The 25,780-nt window shown below is 38.4% G+C and overlaps 1 protein-coding gene across 12 annotated transcripts in view; it reads right to left on the bottom strand.

Annotated features, from left to right (window-relative positions):
* The window catches only part of MLIP (muscular LMNA interacting protein), a 108,225-nt gene that overhangs the window by 22,343 nt on the left and 60,102 nt on the right, over positions 1-25,780 (bottom strand). For 10 of the 12 annotated variants that reach the window (XM_065056106.1, XM_005506772.3, XM_005506774.3 and 7 more), the window contains 6 exons: positions 17,408-17,473; positions 17,242-17,325; positions 17,088-17,147; positions 15,758-15,802; positions 13,101-13,145; positions 4,527-4,652 (listed from right to left, as the gene is read on the bottom strand). In XM_065056106.1, coding sequence (XP_064912178.1) covers positions 4,527-4,652; positions 13,101-13,145; positions 15,758-15,802; positions 17,088-17,147; positions 17,242-17,325; positions 17,408-17,473 — 426 coding nt within the window. The remainder of the gene's footprint in view (positions 1-4,526; positions 4,653-13,100; positions 13,146-15,757; positions 15,803-17,087; positions 17,148-17,241; positions 17,326-17,407; positions 17,474-25,780) is intronic. The other 2 variants (XM_065056103.1, XM_065056107.1) reach the window with 1 other exon arrangement.

Raw genomic sequence — 25,780 nt, 5'->3', positions numbered from 1 at the left:
AAGGTGAACACACAATATATTTCACTACTGCAAACCATCAGCAGCTAATAGTGTTTCTTGTTAACCACAAACAAACAAACAAACAAACAAACAAAAATCCAACAACAACAAAAATCGCTTATGTGCTTTTTGCACCTAAAGGAAAAAATCTTAAATAAAAATAAAATAAAATAAAATAAAATAAAATAAAATAAAATAAAATAAAATAAAATAAAATAAAATAAAATAAAATAAAATACTTGGGCTAGAGTCAAGGAGGCACACCCAGCTTTTGACACAAACCTTGTGCTTGAGTTTTGCCAAGGCTGTTAACACCATAAACCCCGAATTCTCACCCTCTTGGCGGCTGAGTCTAGACCAGAAACTTCCCTGCATGCTGTGTCTTTGAGCTCAAGACTGATAAAATTTGTGACAAGAGCTGCGATTAGTTCCAGCAGAAATTAATGTCCTGCTCACCAAAAGGGTGAGCATGAGCAAAGGAGCAGATCAGAGAGCAGTGGTGAGAGCAGCTGGAAAGGGACCAGGCAACAGCTGCTTCACCCTGACCTCGCCTCCTTCTGCTCCTCCTCCAAGGCACCATCCCTACCTCTATTCCTGATAGACCTGGGCAGAGTGGACTCACAGCTTCATGCCAAGTATAACTAATATCTCTATAGTTTATCCTTATCTTGTTCTTCCATTGTCCAAAGTGGTTTATTTTTTTTTCATGACAAAGGAGTCTATGTACATACTTGTTAATAACTATTTGTAAACACGTGAATTCTCCAACTTCATTATGAGTTGTTTTCTTATTACTGTGTAAAAAATGCCCCACTTTTTCCCTAAAAAAGTTCCATTTCCCCACTTTTAATTGAAAATTTTCATGAAGCCATCACATCATCACTGCTCATGAGTTACGTACGTTATACCTCCAGTATATTTTTGTGGTGCTCTTTTGAACAAACAGAAGCACAGTTGCAAAATTCCTGAAACTTTACTGAACTGTACTAGGAAAGGGAAAAACAATTGTTCTTATGATGGGGAAATTTCCTTCTCCAGTAAGGCTATCTAAAAATGTGGGAAGCTTAATTCTGTCAGACTGGAACCTCAGAAATACTACAGACTGTCTGTAACAAGTGTTTGATGGGGAGTTATCCACTGAATAGCTGAAAAAAGGGCAGCTTAAACTAATCTAAGAAAATGCCAAAATAATAAAACAGGATTTTTCCCTGTTTTGTAAATTTTATTGACAAAACAATGTCAATCTTTATACAGCATACTCAAAACACAGATAAAAAAGACCTAGCCGTGAGCTGAGCTACATAATTTTCAGATGATCTTTACTAATTTAGGAATCTCTTTTTGTCTCTTGGCCTAGGAAATAATGACATATCATTTCAAGATTGCCAACTTGAAAGTTCATTCAAAGTAAAACAATATATTATTATTTTCTCACTTCCAACACTATAATTCAACACACGCAGTGCAATAAGATATATAAATTAATAATTAAAAATATTTCTTTGAACTATGTGCATGACAACGGCTGCCTGTTAGAACAGCCTTTTCCACAAGGGGACATTACTTTAATGAAGCAAAAAACAAACTACTCTCTGTTGTGAAAAAAAAATAAATAAATATGTGTGCTCAACACAAGGACATGAGCTTGAAGGTCAGCAGTTATGGCTGGCTGCATCATTATGTCTCAAACTGAATGTCACCCACATAGTCACGAGTGCCCAGTGTCACAGTGGGCGGTTTGGCAGGGAGGGGAGGTACTGCAGAAGTCTAAGAAAAATCAAAAGAGAGACATTAATAAAGCTGATGCCACCTTGAACCTCATTTACTCTGTACCAGGCTTGAAGATGCAGTCTGAAAAGGTCTGTCCTTTCAAGATGGGCTGAGTAAAGGAGGAGCAGCAACATTACCCAGGGAGGATGTTGTTGGCAATGGTATTAGAAAGAAAGGAAAATGCAGAAGGAGGGAGAGAAACGTAAGAGCTGAACCTCCCAGCAGGACTTGGAAAATCTCCAAAGAAAACCAGGGAAAATCAGCAACACTATAAGCAGTTCTGCACTTCAGCCACAGTAGAAGCCTACTAAGTTCTTATTTGAGGACAAGTGGACTAGCACCAGCTCTTCTGCAGAAAGCCTAGCTGCTAGTCTCTTAGTTTTAATTCACAGCTCTCATATCCCATGAAAGCAGCCAGTTTACCTGATTTAGGGGTAATATTTGTGGGAACACCTCCTGCTCTTTGGAAGCCAACTGCTGTGCAGCCAAAAATGCTAACTACTGAGAGAGGGTGAAGAGGGAGGATGAGTGTCCTTATAGATTAACAACCCTGTGGCAGGGACAACCACTGTAATTTTCAAGCTGTTTTCTCAGCAGCAAGCTCGATTCCACAGGCAGCACCGCAGCTCATTTACAGGCACTAAAAACCCTCAGGAGAGTTTCACAGATGCTGTAAGATTGCGAACATCCTCATGTGGTCACTCAAGTCTCCTCCACTCACAAGGGACTTCATCAGTCCCATAACCTACTTTGAGAGGCAAGAGCTGAAATCATAAGCATACGCTGGCATGTTCAGCAGTTTGCTGTTTTCCATAGATATGGCTATTATCATGCTATCAATTGTTGTATTAGACCACCACTGGAATCATATAGCCATTCCTCACACAAACAAAACCGATTTATTTAAGTCAGTGAATCCATCCAACTACAAGTCAAAGTACTCCCTTTTTCAGAACAAAGATGTCCTAATAGAGATCTCCCAAAATAATGAGTATTTTACAGCAGCCTCTGGTATTTCTTAGGTTATGATAAAATACCTATTTATTAGTACTTTAAAGAATATGATGTTGATCTTTAAATAAATGAAGCAAAACTGAGCACACTCATTGTGAAATTAATTTTTCCGTCTATCAAATTCAGTTTACTATTTGTTTAGTTTAATACATAGCTTTTATATTAAATAATTTTGGCTTCAATTATGACAACCACATTTATTCATGGACTTATTATGTCCTCAGTCCTTCAGTAATATGCACCATAAGTAATATATAAGGTAGGAACATAAGTAATATATAATGTGTAAGTTGACGGGTTTTTACAATTATCTTGAAATGTCAGAAAGCTTCAAAGTATGGCAATAACCCCACGTTTGTATTTGCCAAAAAAAATACAAAGTTTGACGACTGCATCATTCCTTCATTAGCAAAACTACAGCCAGCAGAATCAGTGCCCAGATCTGTTGAAAGGGAGGTATGAGCTGCCCCTGCCTTTGCAGAGAGGCCCCGCTGAGGTGGCCTTGACCAGAAATTCTGTAACAGCAGCTCAAAGTCAGTTCTCCTCGTCTTTCATCCCAGGCAAATGGCAGCACAGTGCCTTGGCATCAGAAGGCTGTCAGGAAGTTACAGCATGAAAAACTCATTATGAACTCACTTGTGGTCTCTGAAGTAAAATATTCAGAGTCAACCTCAAAAGTTCAGACAAAATGTAAATTATCACTTTTATTCCTTTTTTTCTTATGTTTTACAGAAACTGTACATTCTGTAGAAACCTAGAGAATGAGAAAACTTCTGATGCCACCCATATGTGTTGCTGGAATCCACTAATACTACAAATAAATCTTCCTCTGTTTGTAATTCTGTAGTACTCTTAAGAAACACTGGCTTTGCCCTACAGCAAGTTAGAGATATGGGGAAGAACGGAAAGAACTAAAATGAAATCTTAAAAAAAAAACAGTTAAAAAAAGGAAAAGAGGGGACTGCCATTGCTAAAGTCTCTCTCTAATTTGAGAGGGGCACAGAAGTAAAAGAAATCCAATTAGTAAGGTATTTTATTCACATCACGTCTGACATGAGGACTATTAGCTTCATTTTACTACCCTCCAGCTGGAAGATTCCAAGCATACTGGGTAAGTTAATAATAAGCTCCTACAGGGGTACTCAGATTACGTATTCCAGTTAAGGTTTAATTCACAATAGTGCACGCAAGCACAGTCTGGCAGAACCATTTATCTGGGGTTTGAGATAATGCCCCACACAAGTCTGCAAAGCTCAAGTTGTATTTTTTCAAAGTGATCCTGTGGCTTTATGCAGAGTTCTTTGGGAGAAGACAGCACTTTGGGTGCCCCATGGGCTGCCCATTAATGCCCCTCCCATGTGGCAGAAGAGCTGTCCCCTCAGGCTGTGGAGGCACCTGAATACAGACCTGGGGGAGCTACACACTGGGGAGTGACAGGGAAAATCACTGTAGTCCTCTGCAGTCTCCCTTGGGGAGGGAAGAGTGAACTTTGCCCAGTCCTTGCAGTCCTGATTTCTTTTCAGAGAGGATCAAGGCCTGGACCCCAAATGGAGGAAGCACTTTCTAGTAGATCTGAGGCAGACACATGCTTCACAGGAGCGCACAGGATTTCTACATACATCATTAAAAGGTCCTCTCCTCAACTTACAGATTTTTAGATCACCAAAAAACATGCCCCTGTAGAAAACCCAGCTGCCCATCTAGCTGAGGCTAAAAAATCCTTTAGAGTGAGAGTTACTCACCTGCTCAGTATCTTGATCACTGATTTCTTCAAGGTACTTTTTAAAAGGATTGGGTTGGTAGGGCTCCTCCTTTTGCTGTGCACTCTTCGCTTTCACCAGCACAGGACGAATGACACCAGGTTTTGTCTTAACCCATAGCACACCCAGGAGAAAGAGATGAAAGAGAAATAAAATACTTTATAATTTACAGAATATTTATTAGACAAGTCAATTCCAGTGGGGCTACACTGACTAGATTTTTTTTTTAATTATTAATAACGCTTCACCACCAAAATTGTTCATGCTGCCTGGCCTACTTTTAATAAAGATTGTGGACAAAAATGGTAAGAGCTGTTTTTAAGCACAGAACCTCATCACTGACATTTATTTGTTACTAAAACAAAAATAGATGCTGGGGTGTCAGACTATGGTTTGTGGGATTTGCTGGCTGCCTTTGCTAGCTGTTCAGCTGCATCTTGATAAGAACATGAAGTCTGCTTTCACACTGCAAAATCCTTCCTGGGATCCTCAAAACACTGTGAAACAAGGAAAGGCAACATGTGATGCTGTTAACTTGGACCCAGGCAACAACACATTAGAGGAAAGTACTTCCGGGGAAAAATGCCAGTGATTACATGTTGGATTTTGACAGTGTCTTTAAGGGTTCACTTGGCAAAGTACGGTTTTGGATAATTTAATCATAATGGATGTGTGATACCTCCCATTTCAGACAAATTGGATTATTTAATCAAGAAAAAATGTCTTGGTTAGCTACCAGCCAACCAAATAATTGACTATTAATTTGTCGGTTTAGCAGATCTGTGATTTTCAGAATTCTTATAGTAAAGTCTGACATCATGGATTGTGGGATGAACTCTAAACGGAGACTAGAAGATAATTTTAAAATAGACAACTTATTCAGTAAGCAAAGGAAGAAGAAAAGTGTACATCCTCATTGGAATTGGGTAAGCACTGAAGTCCTGGAGGGGTCTGCGATTGGATTCAAACTTTGAAATAAGTCAATTATATTCTTTCCTGTTACAGCTACCCCACAGCAAATGGGCAGTCGTTGTCACAACTGGTACAGACAACAACAGCACTGCTGCTGAGCTGCTCCTGCCGGTGCAGCCCAGAGGGGCAGCTTGTCCGGCCGGGACTGAGAAATAGCTGCTGTCACAGCTCACCGGCCTCAGTACCCAGCAGGGTATAAAAATGCAGAGAATAAACTTGATTCACCACTAGATTTATTTATAAGATGTAGACTGTGTGCATTTAATAACACCGTGCTGCCTATTTACAAGAGCAGTACACTTAAGCAGTCTTTCTGGAAAAGACAGAGCAACTTACTGTGAAAGTAAGCTTGAAATGATGCAGCTGAGATTGCTGTTTACATTTTCACGTCAACTAAAAATAAAATCAGCAAGCATCCAGCAAGGACAGGGCAAAAGGGGTGGCCATCAGAGGGGAGGGTGCAGGAGGCAAGAGATATTCCCATGTCTTGTGCTTCTGCCTCTGGCCCAGGAAAGGACAGAGCAGTGCCCAGGGGCTGAGGTGGAGGTGGCAGAGGCAGGGAAGGAACACAAGGCACCTGGGAAGAGCAAGGCCAAGGCAGCAAAACATCTTCCCTTAGCTTTGTGTTTTATCCCCTCCCTCCTTTCCATAGCTCAGGGCCTGTTCATCTGCCTCATCAAATAAGAAAAAATATATTCAACTGAAAGCAAAAAATCAGCCATGAGGTGATATTAGTTTTTTTTTAGAGAGTAATAACTGCTAAGTTGCAGTAAAAACTTTTTCATTACAAAGGTCAACTTAGTGAAAGATGCAGTGTTCATTTAGTAAATTTATAGTCCATAGTTCATGATTATTTCATTTAGGATCCACCATAAAATACTTACCTTCCTCTATGAGATTTCTGAAAATAGTTTGTAAAAGTGAAAGACTCCTGGCTTTCAACAGTAAGGTAAATACAAAAATAAAACCGCAGTTGTTATCAAGTCATCATTATGCAAATAAAGGACCTGTGGCCTTCTAATACTCCTCCATACCATGTAACCATGCTATTAAAAGACCATTGAGGTACCTGAAATCATCAAGGATATATGCTATTCACATTATGTAAGAAGACTCTTTCAAAAGCACACTGTGGAAATGCTTTTAAGGAAGATTTTTCTAAACATCATGCACTCAAGTACTGAGTCATATGTGTATGTCTGACTCTGCTAACCGAATGGCAGATATCAGCCAGCAACCAGAATTTGAAATACTTTATTAGCTCCCTGACAAGCAATATAAAATCTCTGATCCAAAACTAAAAACTTGAACTCTTCCTTTGATAGTAGGTGGCACAACTGACACTGCTGAGAAATGAGCTAAGACTTAGTTTTCCCAAGGAAAGTGTTCATTTTGCCACAACAGCACTGAAAAATGTTATGGTAGCCATGGGTTATCATCATATAGCTACGGCCCTATTAGCAAATTATACGGGGTCAAGACACAAACTCCAGAGTTGACTCACAATCAATTGTATGGATTCAGTGTCAGGATGCTCCCTGGCATGGTTTTGGCCCAAGTCAGCAAGCACACAATCACAAATAGGAGAATAGGCTGGGCCAGGGTGCCTCTCAATAGATGGTATGGACATGGCCACTCTTCTTCAGTGGCAGAAGGTGTTTTGGCTTTATGGAAATGAGGCTTGCATGATATTTGCCTCAAAAGTCAGAAGACTGAACTGTTATTATGATACTGGTTGTCCCTGAGATCTTGCTGAAACTGCTGAGCTAGGTCCCAGTTGCAATCCTGTTCCTCTCAACAGAGGCCTAAAATCCTCTGAGTCCATTTTTTTTCCTATCCAAGTCACTGTCACTTCCTCTTATCCAGAGTATTCAGAGATCCCCAAACTATGTATGGCCAGACCTTTATTTGATACCTAGCAATGATGGCAACCACTCTTTGCAGTGCTCTGTATCACTACACAGACATTAAGTCATTCTGGATACCTGAACAGCTGTCCTGTAAGCCAGAAAGTTGCCTCTGAATGTTTAACAAAGACATGGCTTTTTCAATATGCTATTGATGCCATGCTGTTTCTAAGCAGCCTGCCTCTGAGATAATCAGACAAATGACTAACAAAAATATAACATGATTAGATAAAAATATGCAACAAACAGGAGAGCTAGCCTTGGGATAGAGGCTTTAACTGCCTTCTTTCTTTCCTTTCTGCTCTGAGTCCATCAGACCTCACTTGACGAAGAGCAAGCACTGAGTTTTTTGCCTGCATAGCCTTTATATCCAACTTTTCAGTACAAACAGTCTCCTGCGGTCTTTTAAGACTTCTGCTTCAAATGGGGTAACTAAAGAATTCCCTCATAGAGAGGAACCATTCCTGGTCCTTTCCAATGAGCTCATCAGTTTTGGGGAAAGGGATCCTGAGGCAGATGGGGCAAATTTGCAACACAGCCCAGCCCAACCAATGCAGTCACCTTCTGTCAGCACTGAGAAGCCAGAATCACCTAAAGAGTCTCTAAATGGTAGAAAGCACCTGCTTTCAGATAGTGAGGAACTGGCTCCCTTGTCATGAAGAAGCAGTGCAGCTTCCACTGTCAGCAAAAAGATGCTGTTGCCCTAATAATACAAGTATAGAGCATTTGTCTAGTTGAACTGTGAATCACCCTAAAATATTCCCCTTCTATTTATTTTCTGCCACAAATTAGTCTTCACAAAGGGAAATGTGCTACTGAATATATTAGTTTATTTTCCCTTATAGAGGCCTTACAGATGGAAAAACACAATAAAGCATTCCAGGCAGTGTATCAGTCTACAATGAAGTTCTTCTTTCGTACAATTGAAGGTGTGAAGGCATATAACTGTGGTTAAAAGGATTCCCTCTTCCTCCAGCTAAATAGTAAATCACTGAACTCACTGAAAAGCCTAGAAAGGAAAGATGATTATTTTCTCCATCTCCGTGCTGAAGCAGCAGCAGGTCTTTCACCAGAGCACAGAGAACAATAACGGTCACCTGTTTGAAATTCAAATTGTCTTTTGTTCATACTGAAATATTCGCATTTCAGGAAAGATCTGAATTCTCAATCACATGTCTGATACTATGCTGTATATTATGTTTTCCACTGGCTCTGTGCTAAACTAAGCCAAGACTAAAATGAATGTATTTAGTCCTTTTCAACTCACGGTACACGGATTTGTCTTTTTCACAACAGCTGCATAAAAGGGACAGACCCACAGTGAGAGCAGTGTGGAGGAGGCACTGACCTCTGATGCTGCTCTGGGCCAGCAGAAGAGCAAGGTTGCAAGTCTGGGAGCAGAAAAGGGAGTAGGTTTGCCCAGGCACTGCTTGCTGCCCAGGCTTGTGGCAGGGAGGGGAGTAAGACCAAGCCCTTAGCACTGGTACTGCTTTCTGCTTCCCTCTCTCCATCCTTCTGTTTCTTTAGGCAACTCTTTCAGCACATTTAAGTTTCCTTCACTCACATTTTCCTCAGCAGCACTGCAATTTGGTGCTTGAGAAATTATGGGCATAGAGCCATGGCAAGGACTGCCTTCCAGAAGCCATTCATTAGTACTCAAAGACCATGAAATCATTTTAGGTGGACAGATGTACCCATAACCCCTGATTTTGTGTTTGACCTGACAGCTGCTATATTTTATTCCATTCTGACCTGAAATGGGTCTTAAAAGATGCTGAATTTACTACTATTTGATTTTAAATCAATCATGCCATAATTCTTGAGGTGTCATATTCTCAAACATGGTTTAATTTATTTCATAGAGCCTTGGGCTCAACAGCATTAAACCTGGGAAATACAGGAACCTCAGTAATATGTTTGCTTCAAAATTAATGAATCAGAGAAAAAAAAATACTTCAAGCTGCCAAGTCACAACAAAAATATTCTAGAACAAAAAAGCCGCAAAAATATGTCTAGATACTAATTAGAATACTCCAGTTTCAACTCCTGGCCCAGACCATGAGGATTGTTATCTATTTTTCCCTAATGCTTTTCTTTCTTCAAATGCTTGAACTCATCTTCTGTCTAGCCTTGAGTCCCTACAACTCCTATCCACAATCTTTTCACACAACAAACTGCACTGTGTTGTTTCTGTTACTATCATTTAAACTTGCTCACAAAATACAGAATCATCATTATGTATTTGTTCTAATCTATGAGTCCCTTCCCACTCTTTTCTTATTACCTTTTGATAAATCCTTCCACCTGAAAACCATGAATTACTGTTGCAACATCAAAATGTGTGAACCAAATGAACTTAGGAAAATGCTACCAAGTTAAGCAAGACCAGTCCCATGCGAATTTTGCCTTATTTGCTTATCGTTAATGATAATGGCAACATTGTGTGTGGTATTGGTGTGCTGGGTATGGCTTTGCACTTTGTTATCATGAGTCTTTCGTAGTCATCTTTTGAAAGAGTAGAAAACCTGTTGATGAGAGTCACAGTGGCATGCCCAATGCTTCACCTGTCCATTGGATAAAAGTCACATAGTTGAGAGCTATAGAGACAGAGACAACATATCTGGTCACCATAAATAATTAGTCTTGTGTCAGAGATGCCACAAGAGAAAAAGTAATTAGCTGAATCATAAATCCTGCAAAATTGCTAAGTCAAAATGTTACTACTGAAGAATTATTCATGAATAGAGATCACAGTGTGTTCAGAGACAGTCTTGCTGTAGGAAAAAAAAACATGCAAAAGAGTTCCACTGTTGTGAATGCAACTTGAAACAAGTGAAATAAAATAGATAGTTAAATAATTAAAGTAGCTATAAAAAAAGAGGAAAAAAATCAAAGGAGCTACCAGAAGGATGAAATGGTTATAAGTGACCCGGATACTTCTTAAGACAGTAACATTTCAGAAAAGCTGTACATCAGCTTATAAAAAGGATTTAAGAGATCGATAAATTCTGTGATGTTCAAAGAACAGTGCAAAGAAATGGAAAAAAAAAAAAAACAAAACAACAAACAACTGAATAAGGAAGAGAAGTGTCCAAAGACACAAATTTCTATTCAAATATCATATAGTGGAAAAAAAATCTAGCCCACAATATAAAAATGTCATATATTAGGCCAAGGAAAACTTTGAGAAAAATAAACTTGCTAAATCCCCTTACAACTAGAAGTCTATGAAACTGGTGGATATATCGAAGACATGAAAAAGATGCATGAAGAGAACAGGGCTGAAAATTTCCTCACTTCAGCTTTACTTACAGGAAGACTGAGGGCAGTTCTAAGTTCAGCAAAGGAACAATCTGGAGGAACTTTCTCGAGTTCAGAGTTAACAAGACAGGTTTGAGAACAAAACAATAAAATGAGCAGATGAAGTGCAAGGGGTAAATAAAAGTATAAAGCAATTCCAGCATGAAACTGCCACACTATGAAATGTGGTATTTAATTTACTCCTTCAGACGTGATCAGCACCAGAAGAATGAGAAGTGACCAACTATGGGGCAGGTTTTACTACAGGATCCTAAAGGGCACCAGGAATCACAAATCACCATGTGTCACATTTCAAACTGTGCAAAGTAGTAGGAAAAGATATACTAAAGAACATAATTAGTATATATACAGACAAATAATAGGGAATGGCTTTTGAAAGGGCCTGATAAATCTTGTACAGTTATTTAAGAGTCAAGGATGCAAGAAAGCTGACTGAAACAGCAGATGAAGGTTATGTTTAAACTAGCAATATGAGAATCTTTTGGCACCTAGGAGCACTCATTAGATGAAACCAAGTAGGAATAAACAGACCATCTTACGTGAGGCTCAGTGTTTGGTTTTTTTCTTCCCACCAGCTCCCTAAATGCACAACCAGGGATAACAAAATGAGGATGCATCACAGATTATAAAGTTCAGTGGACATGCAGCCCTGCTGCACATGGATTTCCAAAGACCTTTGGTGAAGGTCTTTCAGCAGGGTCTACTAAGGAAATGAAACTGCTACAGAGTAAAAGCGAATATTTCTTACAGACCAGTTAAAAGATAGGAAGGAAAAGGTTGGAATGAATGTTCAAATTTCACAGTGGAGGATGTCACAGAGTTCCTCAGAGGTGTGCTCTTGAATCTGGGCTTCAAATTATGGATTTTCATCAACTAGAAAAAAGTGGCTAGTAAAGTGATGAAGTTGGCTAATAATACTGAGTCATTCAGGGTAGTAAAAACAAAATATCAGTGCAAAGAGTTGCAGATAGACCTTACGACACTGAGTGAATGAATTATAAAAAGGCAGTTGAGACTTAAATTAATTCAACATTGATACATTTCACAGAGAAAAACTAAACTGCATCCTAGATTTATTCATTCACTGTTGAACAAGTTAGCTCAGACACTAGCTCTCACTATTCAGGAAATGTATGTTGGATTTATTGCACACCATTATTTACAAACTTTGGCTTACTGCTCAAGACAAGAACTAAATAAACTACTAGGAATTGCTAAGAAAGAAACAGAAATATCAATAAAGAACCTTATCACATCACCATGTAAATAGGAAGTCCTGTGTTCAGAGCTAGACAAGAGCAGTTTGTGGTTTTAGTCTCCTAATCTCAAAACCAAAAACTTAAAAAAGACATAGTAAAGGGCAACAAGGTTACGTAAAGATATGGGACGATATCCATAATTCTCAAAGACTGATTAAGCAATTTTGACTTTTCTGTATGAAAAAGAGTGGACTGATAGGGTATTACAGTTAATATCCAGGAAATCCTTAGTATTATTTAGAAAGTGAAGAAAGAAAAATGATTTACTGTTTCAGTACAAGAACTGAGGTCAAGCATTAGGTTTAAAACAAGGAAATAAAGTACTATTTCACACAATGTATTATTTTAAAATAAACTCTGTTGCTACAGAATGTTTTAGAGACCAAAGTATAACAAGATTCAATAAGCAACTGGAAAAAATAATGAAAAAGGAAGTGGCAAAAGATTACTAAACATTAGAAATTGATTCAAGAAGTCCCTAAAGTTCCATTAGCTGAAATACAGTGGAGGAGAACTCTCATCCACACCTCATTTTTTCCTTAAGTATTCACCAGTGGTCACTGACACCTGGACAGGCTCCATTACTTCTCTCCTGACTCTTCTTCAGAAAGTTTGACTTCAACAGCATTTAATTGTGGTCAGAGATAAAATGAACATCTAGCGCATAATCTCCCTTTCTTTATTTGCTTTTTATTACCCTTGTTTTTTGCTTGTTAAGCCATCTTTGATTTAAACCAGTGTGTAAGAAGAAAATAGATGCCAGAACATTTTTTGATATAAATAAAATTGTAGAAATTGAAAGGGTCCAAGAACCAGCAATAGACTCTCTAGTTGTCATACATCTCAAGATTCAGCAAGACTCTAGTTTGTCATTTGGTCCATGCGTTTACAAGTAGTGTCACAATTTACAGTTACTTAAACCAGGTGTGTATTCAGTAGAGCAGGAAGCAATGTAGCTCTGTAGAAGCAATACAGCTTCGTAGGAGGATGTTGACTGAAACTTCCTTCAGAGTCTAATAAAGTAAATAATGATTACTTTAGATTTTGTGCTTATGCAAATTTTGAAAAGCAGCATAGCACAGCTGTTCATTACCTACCAGCTGACTCTCTGTCATCATAGGTGCTGATTTGTAAAGGCTGGCCTGCAAAAAACATAAATATGTACAGTATTACATAAAACATCATAGTTATTATAGTCATGACAGAAGAAAAATCCAGAAGGATAAGGTTTTTTACTGATGATGTTTCACTGTTTCACTGTTAATAGTTCCTGAATGACAAAATAATGCATTCGCATTTGACATTTCACTTGTATTTTTCTGAGGCCTGTTTTAGGAGAAGGAAAAAATATATGGACAGTAGTATGCTTGACTACAGAAGCTTTTACCACTGATGTAGTGATGTCCAATTGGTAAGTTAAAAGATTGTCTTTTCCATTTTGTCTATAGGTATAATTAAATACGAATGCTTGTTGTTAAAAGTTTAGGGATACTTTTTTCTAAGTGCAACAACATTTCAATTTTCATCTTGATTTGATATTGAAACCCTGACATTTCTAAATCTGCTTGTGTCAGTTAATTTGCAGCATCAGTGTTATTAACACTAACAATTCTAAGGAGAGATTAGTCCAACCTTCTCATCCTTCTGACTCCACATTATGAAAACCAGAACAACCCTACTCAAGTATTACATTTTTTCTGAGTATACACTAAACAGCAGAAGCCTTGTTTTCAAAATCAAGGGTAAATGTGCTAAATGTAAAGTATTTGTGTTTCTATGTGAAATAATCACATGCCACATGTTTTTTTGCCCACACTGTGGCAAAGTCCAGGATTTCTGGTTATCAGCTACTTCAAACTCTGTAAGACTTCCTCTGGATAACACATTGATTCTGTACAAATAACATAACCTTCCTTGATGTATAATAGACGTGATTTGCAGGCCTTTAGACTCTAAAATGTGAATATTCTTCTGTATGGTGGTAAAAAGGGTACTAGATACAATGGATAGATGCTATAGCTATAGTATAAGACTGCCGTTACAGCCTGCATCCTCTGTAGAAAGACCACTACACTTGGATTTTCATTGATTCGACTATTTCTTCTTACAGTTTCAAGCAAAAAAACAATTTTCAGCACATTTGGAGATGGAAGACCATACTCTTCCCTTGTCCTTCCATGGCAAAGACCTTGCAGAGGTTTGATCACAGGACTCCAGGTGTGGTTTCCCAAGTGTTAAACAGAGATGTTTAATGACTTTCTGGACCTGTTGGTTCTACTCCTCTGTCAGTGGTGAGAACATCAACATGAGTCATGGTGGAGGACTGTGCTCCTCACTGAGAGCACTCACATCTCTGAACACAGCCTCTGGTGGAGGAAACCTTCCCACCCACACAGCGACAGCTGTAATTTAGCACTAAATATACAAGAAGTACATTGTGTGCCACTGGCAGAGTAAGCTAGAGGTTTTACTAGTGGTTACTTTTATACTAGAAGCTCTCTTTTATGCTTCGAAGCAAGTGTGATGACCAGCCTCATGTCGAGCTTAGAGACACCAAGGCACTTCAGAATGATCTACAGGTACAAACTGCTGGAATTAAATTTTCTCACTTCAGTGATGCAATTGAAGAGTAAATCTCATTTCAAAGAGGTTACCTGAAATGTGTATAATGAGACTGGTAAGGAAGGATTTAGAAGGATGATTTTCTATGCCAGTAAAGAAAACCTGTATCCATATGTGTATAAGTTGCATTTCTGAATTTATGGTATTTGACAGTCATAATTCTAGGAGCTAGAGATCTGCACTGGAGTGATATTAGATATACTCTATTCTCACAGACTGCCTCTGAAACACACTCTTCTGCTTCATTAAAAAGCTCTCTTCCAAAATCCTTTCTAATTAGTATGAGCCAGCACAATCTGTCAAGTAAAAATTACTGTATGCAATAAAATCTGCATGTCTCCACATTCAAAAGCAAAATTGAATTGATCATTCAAGCATTCTGTTGGCATGAAACTGGAAGTCCTCTATTGCTTTGCTAGCACTGCTTTGACTTGAGGTTCAATAGAAATGCTGAATGAAGAATAGTAAGCAGAGATTTCTCACCACATGACTAGATGAGTTGTAAGTTAAATATGGAACCTGCAGTAACTGTGTGTGCTAGTAAGAATTCTAATGTTCATTTGGTTTAATGTTTCAATAATTGAACAGATTATTCAACATAGAGATTTTCTTTTTATGTTGGCACATGCATATATGCGACAAAACAGTTTCTATTCATCTAAGGGTTTTCAGCCAGCTCTACACCTTGGAAAGAAAAGTTTGGGTCAACCCCAAATTCTGATGGATAGGTAAGAACTGAAGGACTTCTAGCAAAGCAAATCCCCTGCAGTGCAGACTGAATACAACCAAATGGACCCTTCAGCACTTCTAACAATCTGTTTGCTCCTGCCCCATGTTCAAAGCAAACAACAACAAAGAAATATGTGAATTAATTAATTTTAACATCACATTCACACAGGCAAAACTATCAGTAGACACTGCACTGAAGAGATTCTGGCCATGGTGGATTTACAGCAGGGGAAAGACATCCCAGGTCTCAATTAGCAGTTCTTTAACATACTCGTTTCTCTGTACTAGTCAACTTCTTAAGTCATGAGTAGGTGCCTGTGCAGACTCACCCAGTATTCTAGCAAGAGCAGACCAATTAGACATTTCTTCATGCAAAATGTAGATTAGTTATAAAAGTACTTACATATCTGGTTTCACGTCCAGCTGCTCTCTGCAGTGTTGTTGACACCTTGTACAAAATAAATAGATATGTTAAGAGCAAATAGTTACTCTATGGAATAACTCAGAGAGATTTGAATCATTGTGACAAGTTGTCAACTGCTCAAATTCAGTAAAACTTCAGATTTCCAGAAAGATTTGTGTGATACACGAGAATAAGGTATATTAAAGTTTTATTCATTGTGGAAAATATTATTTCATTTTTTACTGCTCAAAATCATTGTTCCCACTTCTATTGAGGATGGCATTTAAATTATCTCTCAGAACTCTCATAACGAAATGCTTATTATTAGATAGCCATAGGTGTGGTTGCCTCATGAAATTTAAGTTTCATTTGCTCACAAAATAACCTGAAATGGTACTTTTCTGTGCTCACATTTGCAAGAAATTGTCTTGATCTGACTATGATTCTCTTTTACCCTATTTTAACCACTTTTCTCTCTCATTCTGAGGTGCTTACAGCCTTTAGCTGCTCAGGAATACTGGTTCTGTGCCCTATTTTTGCATGGTAGACTGGATATTGTGCAGGATATTTTTAATGTATTGACTTTTTGATGTGTTCCTTCGCCAAATATCCTTTTCCTCCCATTTTCAGTTGGATTTCTGCCATTTTGACTTTCCTATAGCTACTACAAGCAACTTAAATTACCTGTAGCAAACTGAGTACAGGACTCTCTTTCCTTGGCTAGTCCACCTTGTGAACAAATCGAGAAGGCACCTCATTATAACTTAGGGAAAACAGAAGTTTAACTCCAGTATATAAAGTTATCAATGCCTCTTACTATCTGTTCCTGAGTCATCCAGGGCAAATGGATGTGGCAGACATCCCCCTCCTGTGAGGGCCTAGGGTTAGAAGGAAATCAGCACTAAACTAGACTAAATAAGTCTACTTATTTATTCAATTATCCTGTTATTTGAAAACCAATAATGAACAAGAAAAAAAAAAAAATCTGAAATATGTTTCCAATCATTGAAGCTAGAAATATTGCCTCCACTGTAGTAAGGACACATAGATGGGTCAAAAACTGGGAGATGGCCAGAGACTGTGCAATATGGAAGGCAAGATATGTCAGATTTCTTCCTTGTGGATCCTAGCCTCTGAAGCCTTTTCTTTTGTAATATAACTCCAGAACTACAGTTCTGTCCTTCCATGTCTTTTAAACTGCCAGGCATTTCTACTGACACTGCATCTCTCAGTTGCAGCTTTCTGTTGCCATAGCCTCTACTGTGATTTTGCTTGATTTAATGCCTACCTGGAAAGAACCCTTGGTGTGTGAGTGGGCTTTTCCACCTACCTTGCCAACATCTGACTCCGTGCTCATCTGCAGAAAACTTGGCGAAGATTCGCATCGGCGCTGGAAAATTATTTTGAACAGAGAACAGACTTATTAACGACTAGAGACAAAAAGAAAGGAAGATAAAAAGTCAATCCACATACTGATGGGTTACCATAGTCAATGGGTCCTGCAGCACTTGATCAATGACAGCACACAGCTCTTCTGTTTGTTGTCTGAGCTGGGCAGGGGAGCACATCTGAAAAACAAGGAGATATCATTCCATTAGCCTTTGCTTTTTGATTTCAAATAGAGATTTGAAAGAGATATAACAGTATTACCTCTGAATGGGTGTCCAAAGCAGTGCCTTCAGTCACACTAGCAGTCTTTGTTGGCTCTTCTAAGGCCTGCAATTCAAAAAATTTCAGTGTGATACTGAGTTGAAAATTTTAAAAATGAAGCAAACATACACTTTTTGCAATCTTATGTTTCCAAATGTGTCACTTTTCATTTCACCATGTCAGAATAGAAAAAGAAGGAATTACAAGCCTAGTAAGGTTCTTCAGGTTACCATCTTCTGATTCTGAATTGGAGGGAAAGGGGTTGCAGAGAGGCAGCTAGGTGAACTGTCTCTACTTTTAGAGATCAGAAACTGCCAGTTTAAATTGTCTTCTCCTTCGGCAATGTCCCCGACTTAGCAGTGGATATGGCTGTGTGCCATGGAGGCATCAGGGGCTGCCAGCCAGGTACCATCAGGGCAAAAACACTAACTGTGAGCCAGCAGACAAGGAGGGGGTCCAAGCACGTTGGAGGCACTTCTTTTTCCTCCAGTAGTTGTTTTCTTTAAAAGTGCCTCTTGTTTAAAGAGGACGGTGATTCCACATTGCAACAAAAATGGTGCTCACCATTTTTGGACCTTAGCCCTAAGTCAGAATTGGATAATGTGAAATATGCACTAAACATATGTGAAACCACATGAAAACACAGCTCATCTAAACAGGCATGCAATCTCTCCAAAACAAGCTTCTTGTGTTTGGCTATACCTCCTACTTTCCTACGCTCGTACTTGGAGCAGGTTTAAGAATAGTGGTAATAAGTTGGCCGATCCCTCTGCTTTATGAAGAAACTCACAAAACACTCTCAAAAGTCAAACTCCAGCGCTCAATTCCCTTTTCATCTTTGTCCAGTCTGTGAGGCACACTCTCACTGCCATCACCCCTTTTGCTTTGAGGCAATTTTCAAACAGACTCAGTGCTGAGACCAAAAATTGCTCTGGAAGCCTGCTGATGTGTGAAGCTGGACTACGCAGGAGGCAACCACAGGGTTTGTGGATTTTTTATGTGACACATTATGTTTTTTCTGATGTTTCCTTTTGCTAGTTATTCCAAAAAATAAATTATAATAAGAGGAGAAAAAAAAAAAAAAAACCACACAAAACCAAAAACAAACAAACAAACAAAATAGAGTATGACAGTAAAGCACTTTTTCATGCATGCAGGGTTCTGTGGGAATGGACTTATCCCAGTGAGACAGAGATCAGTAATAAAAGGTGTATGTGGAGCTGGGACAAATAATGGCAGAATCTTTAAAACAAAGAAAATAAGCACATCCTTAAGTAATTATTTATTAGTTTAATTTGCTGAGTACAGTTTTTTTTTCTCTTGTTGCCCAGCTAGTGGCAGCATATATCTCTGTAGACATAACTGAAAAGTTCATGACAATTAATTTTTAATATTATTTTAATACCATCCACAAATGATCCTGCACAGAAGCATGTTTATGGAACACCACGTGTTCTGTCAGGTAGCACAGTAAGCAAAAATTAAGAGCAGCTTCTTTCCAAACACATTTCTTCCCTCCCCTCCAGTGTCAGACAAACCTGTTGACCTTGAAGTAGTTGTAGTTCAAAAGGAAAAAATAAAGGAATTATTATTTCTGGTATACAGATATTAATGCAATCTTATCCCAAGACAAAAGATGGAAGATATATAGGCTTTCTCATTTCTCCTATTTCATCAGTGTTACCCAGCTAAATTCTGAGATCAACAGACCATCCTGTAGAAGGGGAGGGCTCAGCAAAAGAGGGCTCAGCACCACACTGGAGTACTGTGGCTCTGGTTCAACTTCAAGATTACATCCTCCCAGTAAACATGAAATGAAGTGATAAAATGAAGTAGAAGAGTCATTCCAGTATCTGTGGGGGCCAGGAATGCCAAAGCAGCCTGGTATACAGAGATAATGAGTCTTAATTCAAGCTAGGAAAAACAATAGGTTTTAATCAGTCACGGGTTCAGAACAGAGAGATTGCTAAGTTTCTCAAAACCCCCAAGAAATCAGTAGGGTAATGAACATAATAAAGTTGTTGTTAAGAAAAAACACGTTTCTATTTCATATTCACTTCACCAGAGCAGTGGGAGAGGGTGAATGCAATCAAGAAACAACTACCCAAAAGCTACCAAGGAATCTTTCTAGAAGAACTACAACCACATCTGCAAGTGTCTGTTCAGAACCAAGACTCTGGATAATTTAAGTATTAAACATCTATCAGTTTCAGTAGAAATTGGGAACTCAACTATCTTTGCATTTTGTAGCCTTCATTGACTAAAGAATTCAAGTAAGCACAGCATTAAGACCTATGTGCTCTGTAGTCCCTCTGGGATACTGACATTGTGCAGGAACCATACTAGAGAAAGCTGCAGCATTCTTTTCCCTTTTTGAACCTTTGGAGAAGGAAAATTTTAATCTTCAGAGTGATCCATGTAATTTCTTTTAATAATTTTATTTTAACAGTCCAAGTCCTCCAAAGAAAGAGAAAAACAAAGAGAACTACATTTAGGCATCCCTGTCACCTCTATGAATAGATTCTGTTAAGTGTGTGGTTAACTTTTGAAAATATAACTCAATCTTTTTTCCAGCAAAGCCTATTTTTTAACACAGAGAAAAATGTGAGATTAAAAAGTATGACTAGCTTTTTGAACTCATTACTGAAGTTACCATGCAATAGTGTTATGATTAATTTAAAGCATTAGTGTTATCTACAGTGTTGCTGATTAGCGCTATCAACAGCATTCAAGCTTCACTTCCTATGCTGACAGTTTACATCAAAAGTGGAACATTCGTATTAAGGCATTCAAAAATTTTTAATAGATATGAAAAACAATGGGGACCTTTTATTTAAAAGAAGAGTGCAATTTAGAGAGTGAAAATGTATTTGTGATGGAATTTAAATGTTCAGATGAAATAACCAGTTGCTAAACCACTAATTTTTTCCTTACAAAATGCACCTTTGAGGGTGTGATGCATATATGCCATTAATGTCAGTGACGACTGTGATCCTTCCCTCCTTTTTCCCTCAGGCTATCTGATTGCTAAAGCTGTATCAGAGCTGAAAGGATACTAATAAATGGTCCAAACAGTACCTCCAATATTTTGTTAGAAGAATCAAAGGTCTTGGCAACATACAGGAAATATAGAACATTGTTTCGCCCACCAATGAAGCACATCAATAGAGGGAGAAAACATGAATATTGCAGCCTGAATCTGACACAGCTTCCTTCTTACTGTGTCCTGAAGACCCTGTGCTGAGTAAAAGCCAAGAAGCTTCTTCTTGTTTGTCTTGTATATTTTCCCCATCAATATATTTTCTAAGTCATCAGCATATGCAAAAAAAAAAAAAAAAAAATCCCTCTGTATAACAGAACTTCATAACTTCATATACTATGAGTTTCTTTAATATATTCCTTGAAGATCCTGGGAGATGATACTGAAATGACCTGATTACCTTTCCTCTTTATTAATATTAAAAACTGCAAGGCCTTTGAAAGAAGGAGGGAGCTTGTATCCTGCTCCTACATTGGCACGCTTGGTTATTATTGCAGATGAACTAGGTCCTTTATCACTCTATGATTGCACAGATGATTTCCTTTCTTTCTTACCACAAGGTATCGATCTCTAGACTTGAGAAGTATTTTGACACAAACATGTAGTCTCAGTGCAAGAAATTCACTCAGTAGGTGCACATCAGAAGAACTTGGGGAAAAATACGTGTTTTTAAACGAAAATATTCACTACAAAGTGTTGTCAGAAATGCTCCTAATATGCTTGATAATAGCCAATCGTCCAACAGTTAGGTCTGCCATCTAAGACTGGGGAAAATCATCTTTCAGGTTCCTTCTGTGTGATTTCAGTGAGGGACTTCAAATTGTGTTTGCCATGATCAATACCAAAAGATTTTAATAACACAATAGATAAGAGTTCCCTCAAGGCAAGAAATTAAAACTGGGTCTCCAATGTAGTAGATCACTTTCATATTTACTCAGCTGCATCTCTTTCTCTTCATGAAAAGAAAAAAAAAAAGAGTCAAAACACTCTCATTTTCCTTTTGTATGTGGAGAATGCTACACTGCTGGAAGTCCACTGAGTAGGTGATGATGAGATGCGATTACTGGGTCTTTGAACTTTTTCTAGAAGTGCAACATCATCTGGAAAGACTGTTTTAGACTCTCTTGAAGTTAGTCAAACAGCACTTTGACAAGAGAAAACATGAAAAACAGTCATATAGAGACAAAATCCATAACCTAAAATATTTATTCTTTAAGACAGGAGATTTTTTCCAACATTTATTTAAAATTGAAATTATAGTTTTGTGTTTGTAATTAGTTGACAAATACAAGCTAGATAAGTCAATAGTGCTTTCATTCACACCATAACCTAGTGCTTTCTGAAGACTTGGTGTGGGATAAGCCTCAACTCTGAATCAGGTGTACTTCGTGGCACACCCCATCATCCTGGTTTCACCACAGTCCAAATTGGGGGAAGTCTGAGCAGAATATTTGCAGCACCACCTTCTCCCTTCTCCTCACCCCAAGTCTCTCTGCCCAGGTTTCTTTTCCATCAAAATGATGCCCAGATAAGGGACGGTCATGCCAGTCAGCATGCAGAGGGGATGTGTATCTGGACAAATACAGCAAACCTAAGTTCCTCTGCATAGTCCTCGCTGTAGACCAAGGTTCACTGATTTGTTCAGATAATACAATTTTGGTTTGCAATTCCAAGATGTTACATCTCAAATTTGATATAATTCTGAAGATGAAGTAGGATCTTGTTTAAGAGACTGCCTACTTAAAGAGAAGAATTTTTCTGTAGCCCCCTGAAATAAACTCTTCATCACTATCTGTTTTGAGTGAAATAGATTTTTACAGATATTTGCTAAATAAAATCTTTAAATAATAGATGCATTACTTTTTAAATACTACCTGATTAGGAATGGAATTTTGAAATACACTGTAATCACTTATATGTAACTGGAGAAGCAATAAAAGAGCGAATGTCAGTAGTGGGATGACTCACTGATTCAACATTAATAAGGCCAGAAGGAACCACAGTGAGCACCTAGCGTGACCTTTTCTTTAAACCACAGAACTGCCTGGAATTACTTTATGAAGTGCCAGGAAAGAGTCCTGTCTCAATTTTTCAATTTCTATGATAAAGAGCCCATTTTAGTCTCTGAAAATTTATTCTAATGGTTAATTAATCCTTTCTGTTAAACTTTTGCCTTATGCCTACATTAAACTTGTCCAGCTTCCTCTTCTAGCCGGTGGATCCTATCATCTGCTGAGCAGAGCTCATTATCACAGTCTGTGGACCTACCTCATCGCTATGAATCTGTGTGGCTGTGATGAGACTGCTGACTGACCATGGTTACCATCATCTCATTATCACCATCTCTGCTCTCCTTACTTAGCAACTGTGGAGTTGTACCCTTGCTGGTGAGGACATTGTCTGCCAGCCTTGCTGTCACCCCAGCTTTTGGTTCACCATCCCTGGGAGCAGCCCACTCTTGCCGCTCCCTGACAGAGCCTGATCATGCTGAGAACAAGTCCCTTAAAAACAAGATTTTGCTTTTCTGGTTGTGAAGGAATTTACAGCCCAGTCATCTGAGAGATATCTTGTCTTGGATTTTTCTGAATAGAGCACAGGCAATGTGAGCAACATCAGGTTCACACAAACTCAAACAGATGGAAAGCATGACAGTTATGAGATTGATGAGATTAAGCCACTTCTGGGGTTGTCAAAGTATACATACATATACTCAGTAAGCCTTTTATTCTCTCCTAATGAGCACAGATTAGAACAACTCACTTTGGGAAAGCGTGTTGGAGGATAAGAACATGTTCTAGAAAAAACATTAAGATGATGATAGCTTAGTGGTTTCATAAGGAGAAGCTGAAAAGTAGCACCTGATATTAAAGCATCTACACTCATATAAAAGAAAAAAATTACTTGAGAAAGTTATACGCAAGGAGACAATTAAGAGGCAAACAAAACACTCTACGTTATATGACACATCCAAGCCAGTTTTCTCTCATGGGATCTAATTAATACTGCATGTGAATTGTCACTAGGATCGCCCACATCACAGTTCTGACTAATCTTATTTCTCATGACCACTCAAATTAAGTAATATAATTACTCACACAGTGGAAAAAGCTGACTTCTGAGAATGTACTTTTCCAGTTCAACCACATAGCAAAACACTTTTTAGTACTTTAGGCAGACAATGCTTTCCTAATCATGCATACAGCCCAGTAATATCTGTGCCTTGCAGATATTACCTGCCTTCCTTCCTTGTTAAAAAAAGATGCTTGAAAACTTCTTCTCCACATAATCATTATCTCAATCTCAATAAAATATCATGCATGTACTTAAATCTTATTGTCCTTAATGTCTTTTTAATCCATTGCATAAGATGCATTCCATAAAACAGGAGCAACACAATTACTGTCATTAAGGTACAATGTGTCATGAGTTCCTTCCCGGTTCCCTCCCCCATATTTTTAGGGGAATACCTGGATATTAGGGATTGGTACAATGGGACCTGAGTTTACCATGTGACTCCTTCATGCTTCTTTAAGATACAAACTCCAAATGCACATCACCTAACAAAACAAGACTTGCTTATGAGCACTATATCTAGCTGCTGTTATGGATCAACATGGATCAATTCATTGTCCATAAATCCCAAGCTGAGAGAAAGCGTGTAGTCAGGCCATACTGAAACATAGAGTTTTCAAAGTAAATTAGTCAAAAGCCTCTCCTGAAGGCAGATCCTGTAACCTAAAATCGGTTTCTTATTAGTTTTGCATGGCTGCTTGCACTACTGAAGAATACACCAAGGCCAGCATTTTCAATAAAATTCCCTATCTTTTGAGATGCTTTCTCTACAAATACTGACATTAGATTACACGGTTCAGTTTTATGTATTGGAGACAAGTAGCACATGGCTTGCGAGTTAATGTCCCAGAGGACAGCAGTGAGACCATCAAAAGGACTCCCTTTTATTCTGAAAACGTGTGGTCAGATGGCTGACATTAACCCAGTAGTTCACATCAGGAGTGAACTTTCAAAATTAACACCCTGCTCAAAGTCACCTTCCTAGCTTGGTTTGCAGAGTAGCGCAGTCTTAGAGAGCACAAACTGGATGATTTTTAGATTGTTAGACCTGAAGCAGCACTTCAGGAGTTCACCAAACGTTTCCAGCCACTAATAGACACTCTGACCAAACAAAACTCTATCAGAATACATTCCATGGGGGTGTAGTATCCCCTGCATCCACTGTTTTCTTCTACAGAGTCATTTCTGTTGAATCACACTGCATGCTATTGCACACTTAGCCTTTGTCAGTGCATTCAAAATTTAAGGAAGAGGAGGATTAGGTTTTACATCACTAATTTAAAAATTATCCAAGTTTAAAAGAACATTGGGAAAGAAAATAATGTCCCTTTTTTGGAAAAAAAAAAATCTTATTTATAACAGTTAACTGGCAACTACTGGATCACAATCAGTAATATTTTGAGGGGAAAATTATCTTCAAAATTCTTATACCCTCTCCACCGTCTTCAGGCTCTTCAAACTCCTAATGAAATCAACTGAGCTGTGTATGTGAATACATATTTAAATGAGCAGTTAGAAATGCTTAATCTTGCAGAAATTAATCTGAGGCTAAGTTCCTGAACTGGGTCCACAGAAAGATTTTTCTGATAAAGCTATAAAATGGATGTCAGAGTGATTAAGCATGCCTTTAAACACGTAAGACACTTAGCTCATTACTCATAGTAGGAAAGTTTTGTTAAACTTAGTTGGCTATTCTTTTGTCTAAAACCAATTTGGGAAAAAAAAAATTAAAAATGGACAGCGGTGGGTATTTTGAACCCTTTATGCAAAATCCAAATTTTCAATTGACTTTCAAAGATGCATTACCTAAATATATCTGAATTTGTTGGCTGTCTTTGGTAGTAAATAAAGTCAACAAAGACCATTCATAGAATCAGAGGATGGTTTGGTTTGGAAGGAATCTTGAAGATGACCTAGTTCCAACCCCGCTGCCATGGTGAGGGACACCTTCCACTTATCCAGGTTGCTCAAAGCCCCATCCAACCTGACCGTGAAGACTTCCAGGGATGGGGCATCCACAGCTTCTCTGGGTAGCCTCAACACCCTCATGGGGAAGAATTTCTTCCTTGTGTCTAATCTAAATGTACCCTCTTTCCGTTTAAAGCCATTACCACTTTTCCTATAATTACATGCCCTTGTAAACAGTCCCTCTCCAGAATTCTTTTAGGCCCAGTTAGGTACTGAAAGGCTGCTATGAGGAGTCACTGAAACCTTCTCTTCTCCAGGCTGAACAGCCCCAACTCTCTCAGCCTGTTCTTTGG

The sequence above is a fragment of the Columba livia genome, chromosome 3 (assembly GCF_036013475.1).
Source record: "Columba livia isolate bColLiv1 breed racing homer chromosome 3, bColLiv1.pat.W.v2, whole genome shotgun sequence".
NCBI classification, from domain to species: Eukaryota; Metazoa; Chordata; class Aves; order Columbiformes; family Columbidae; genus Columba; species Columba livia.
The sequence above is the reverse complement of the archived record's forward strand: the minus strand, read 5'-3'. Positions and strand labels throughout refer to the sequence as shown.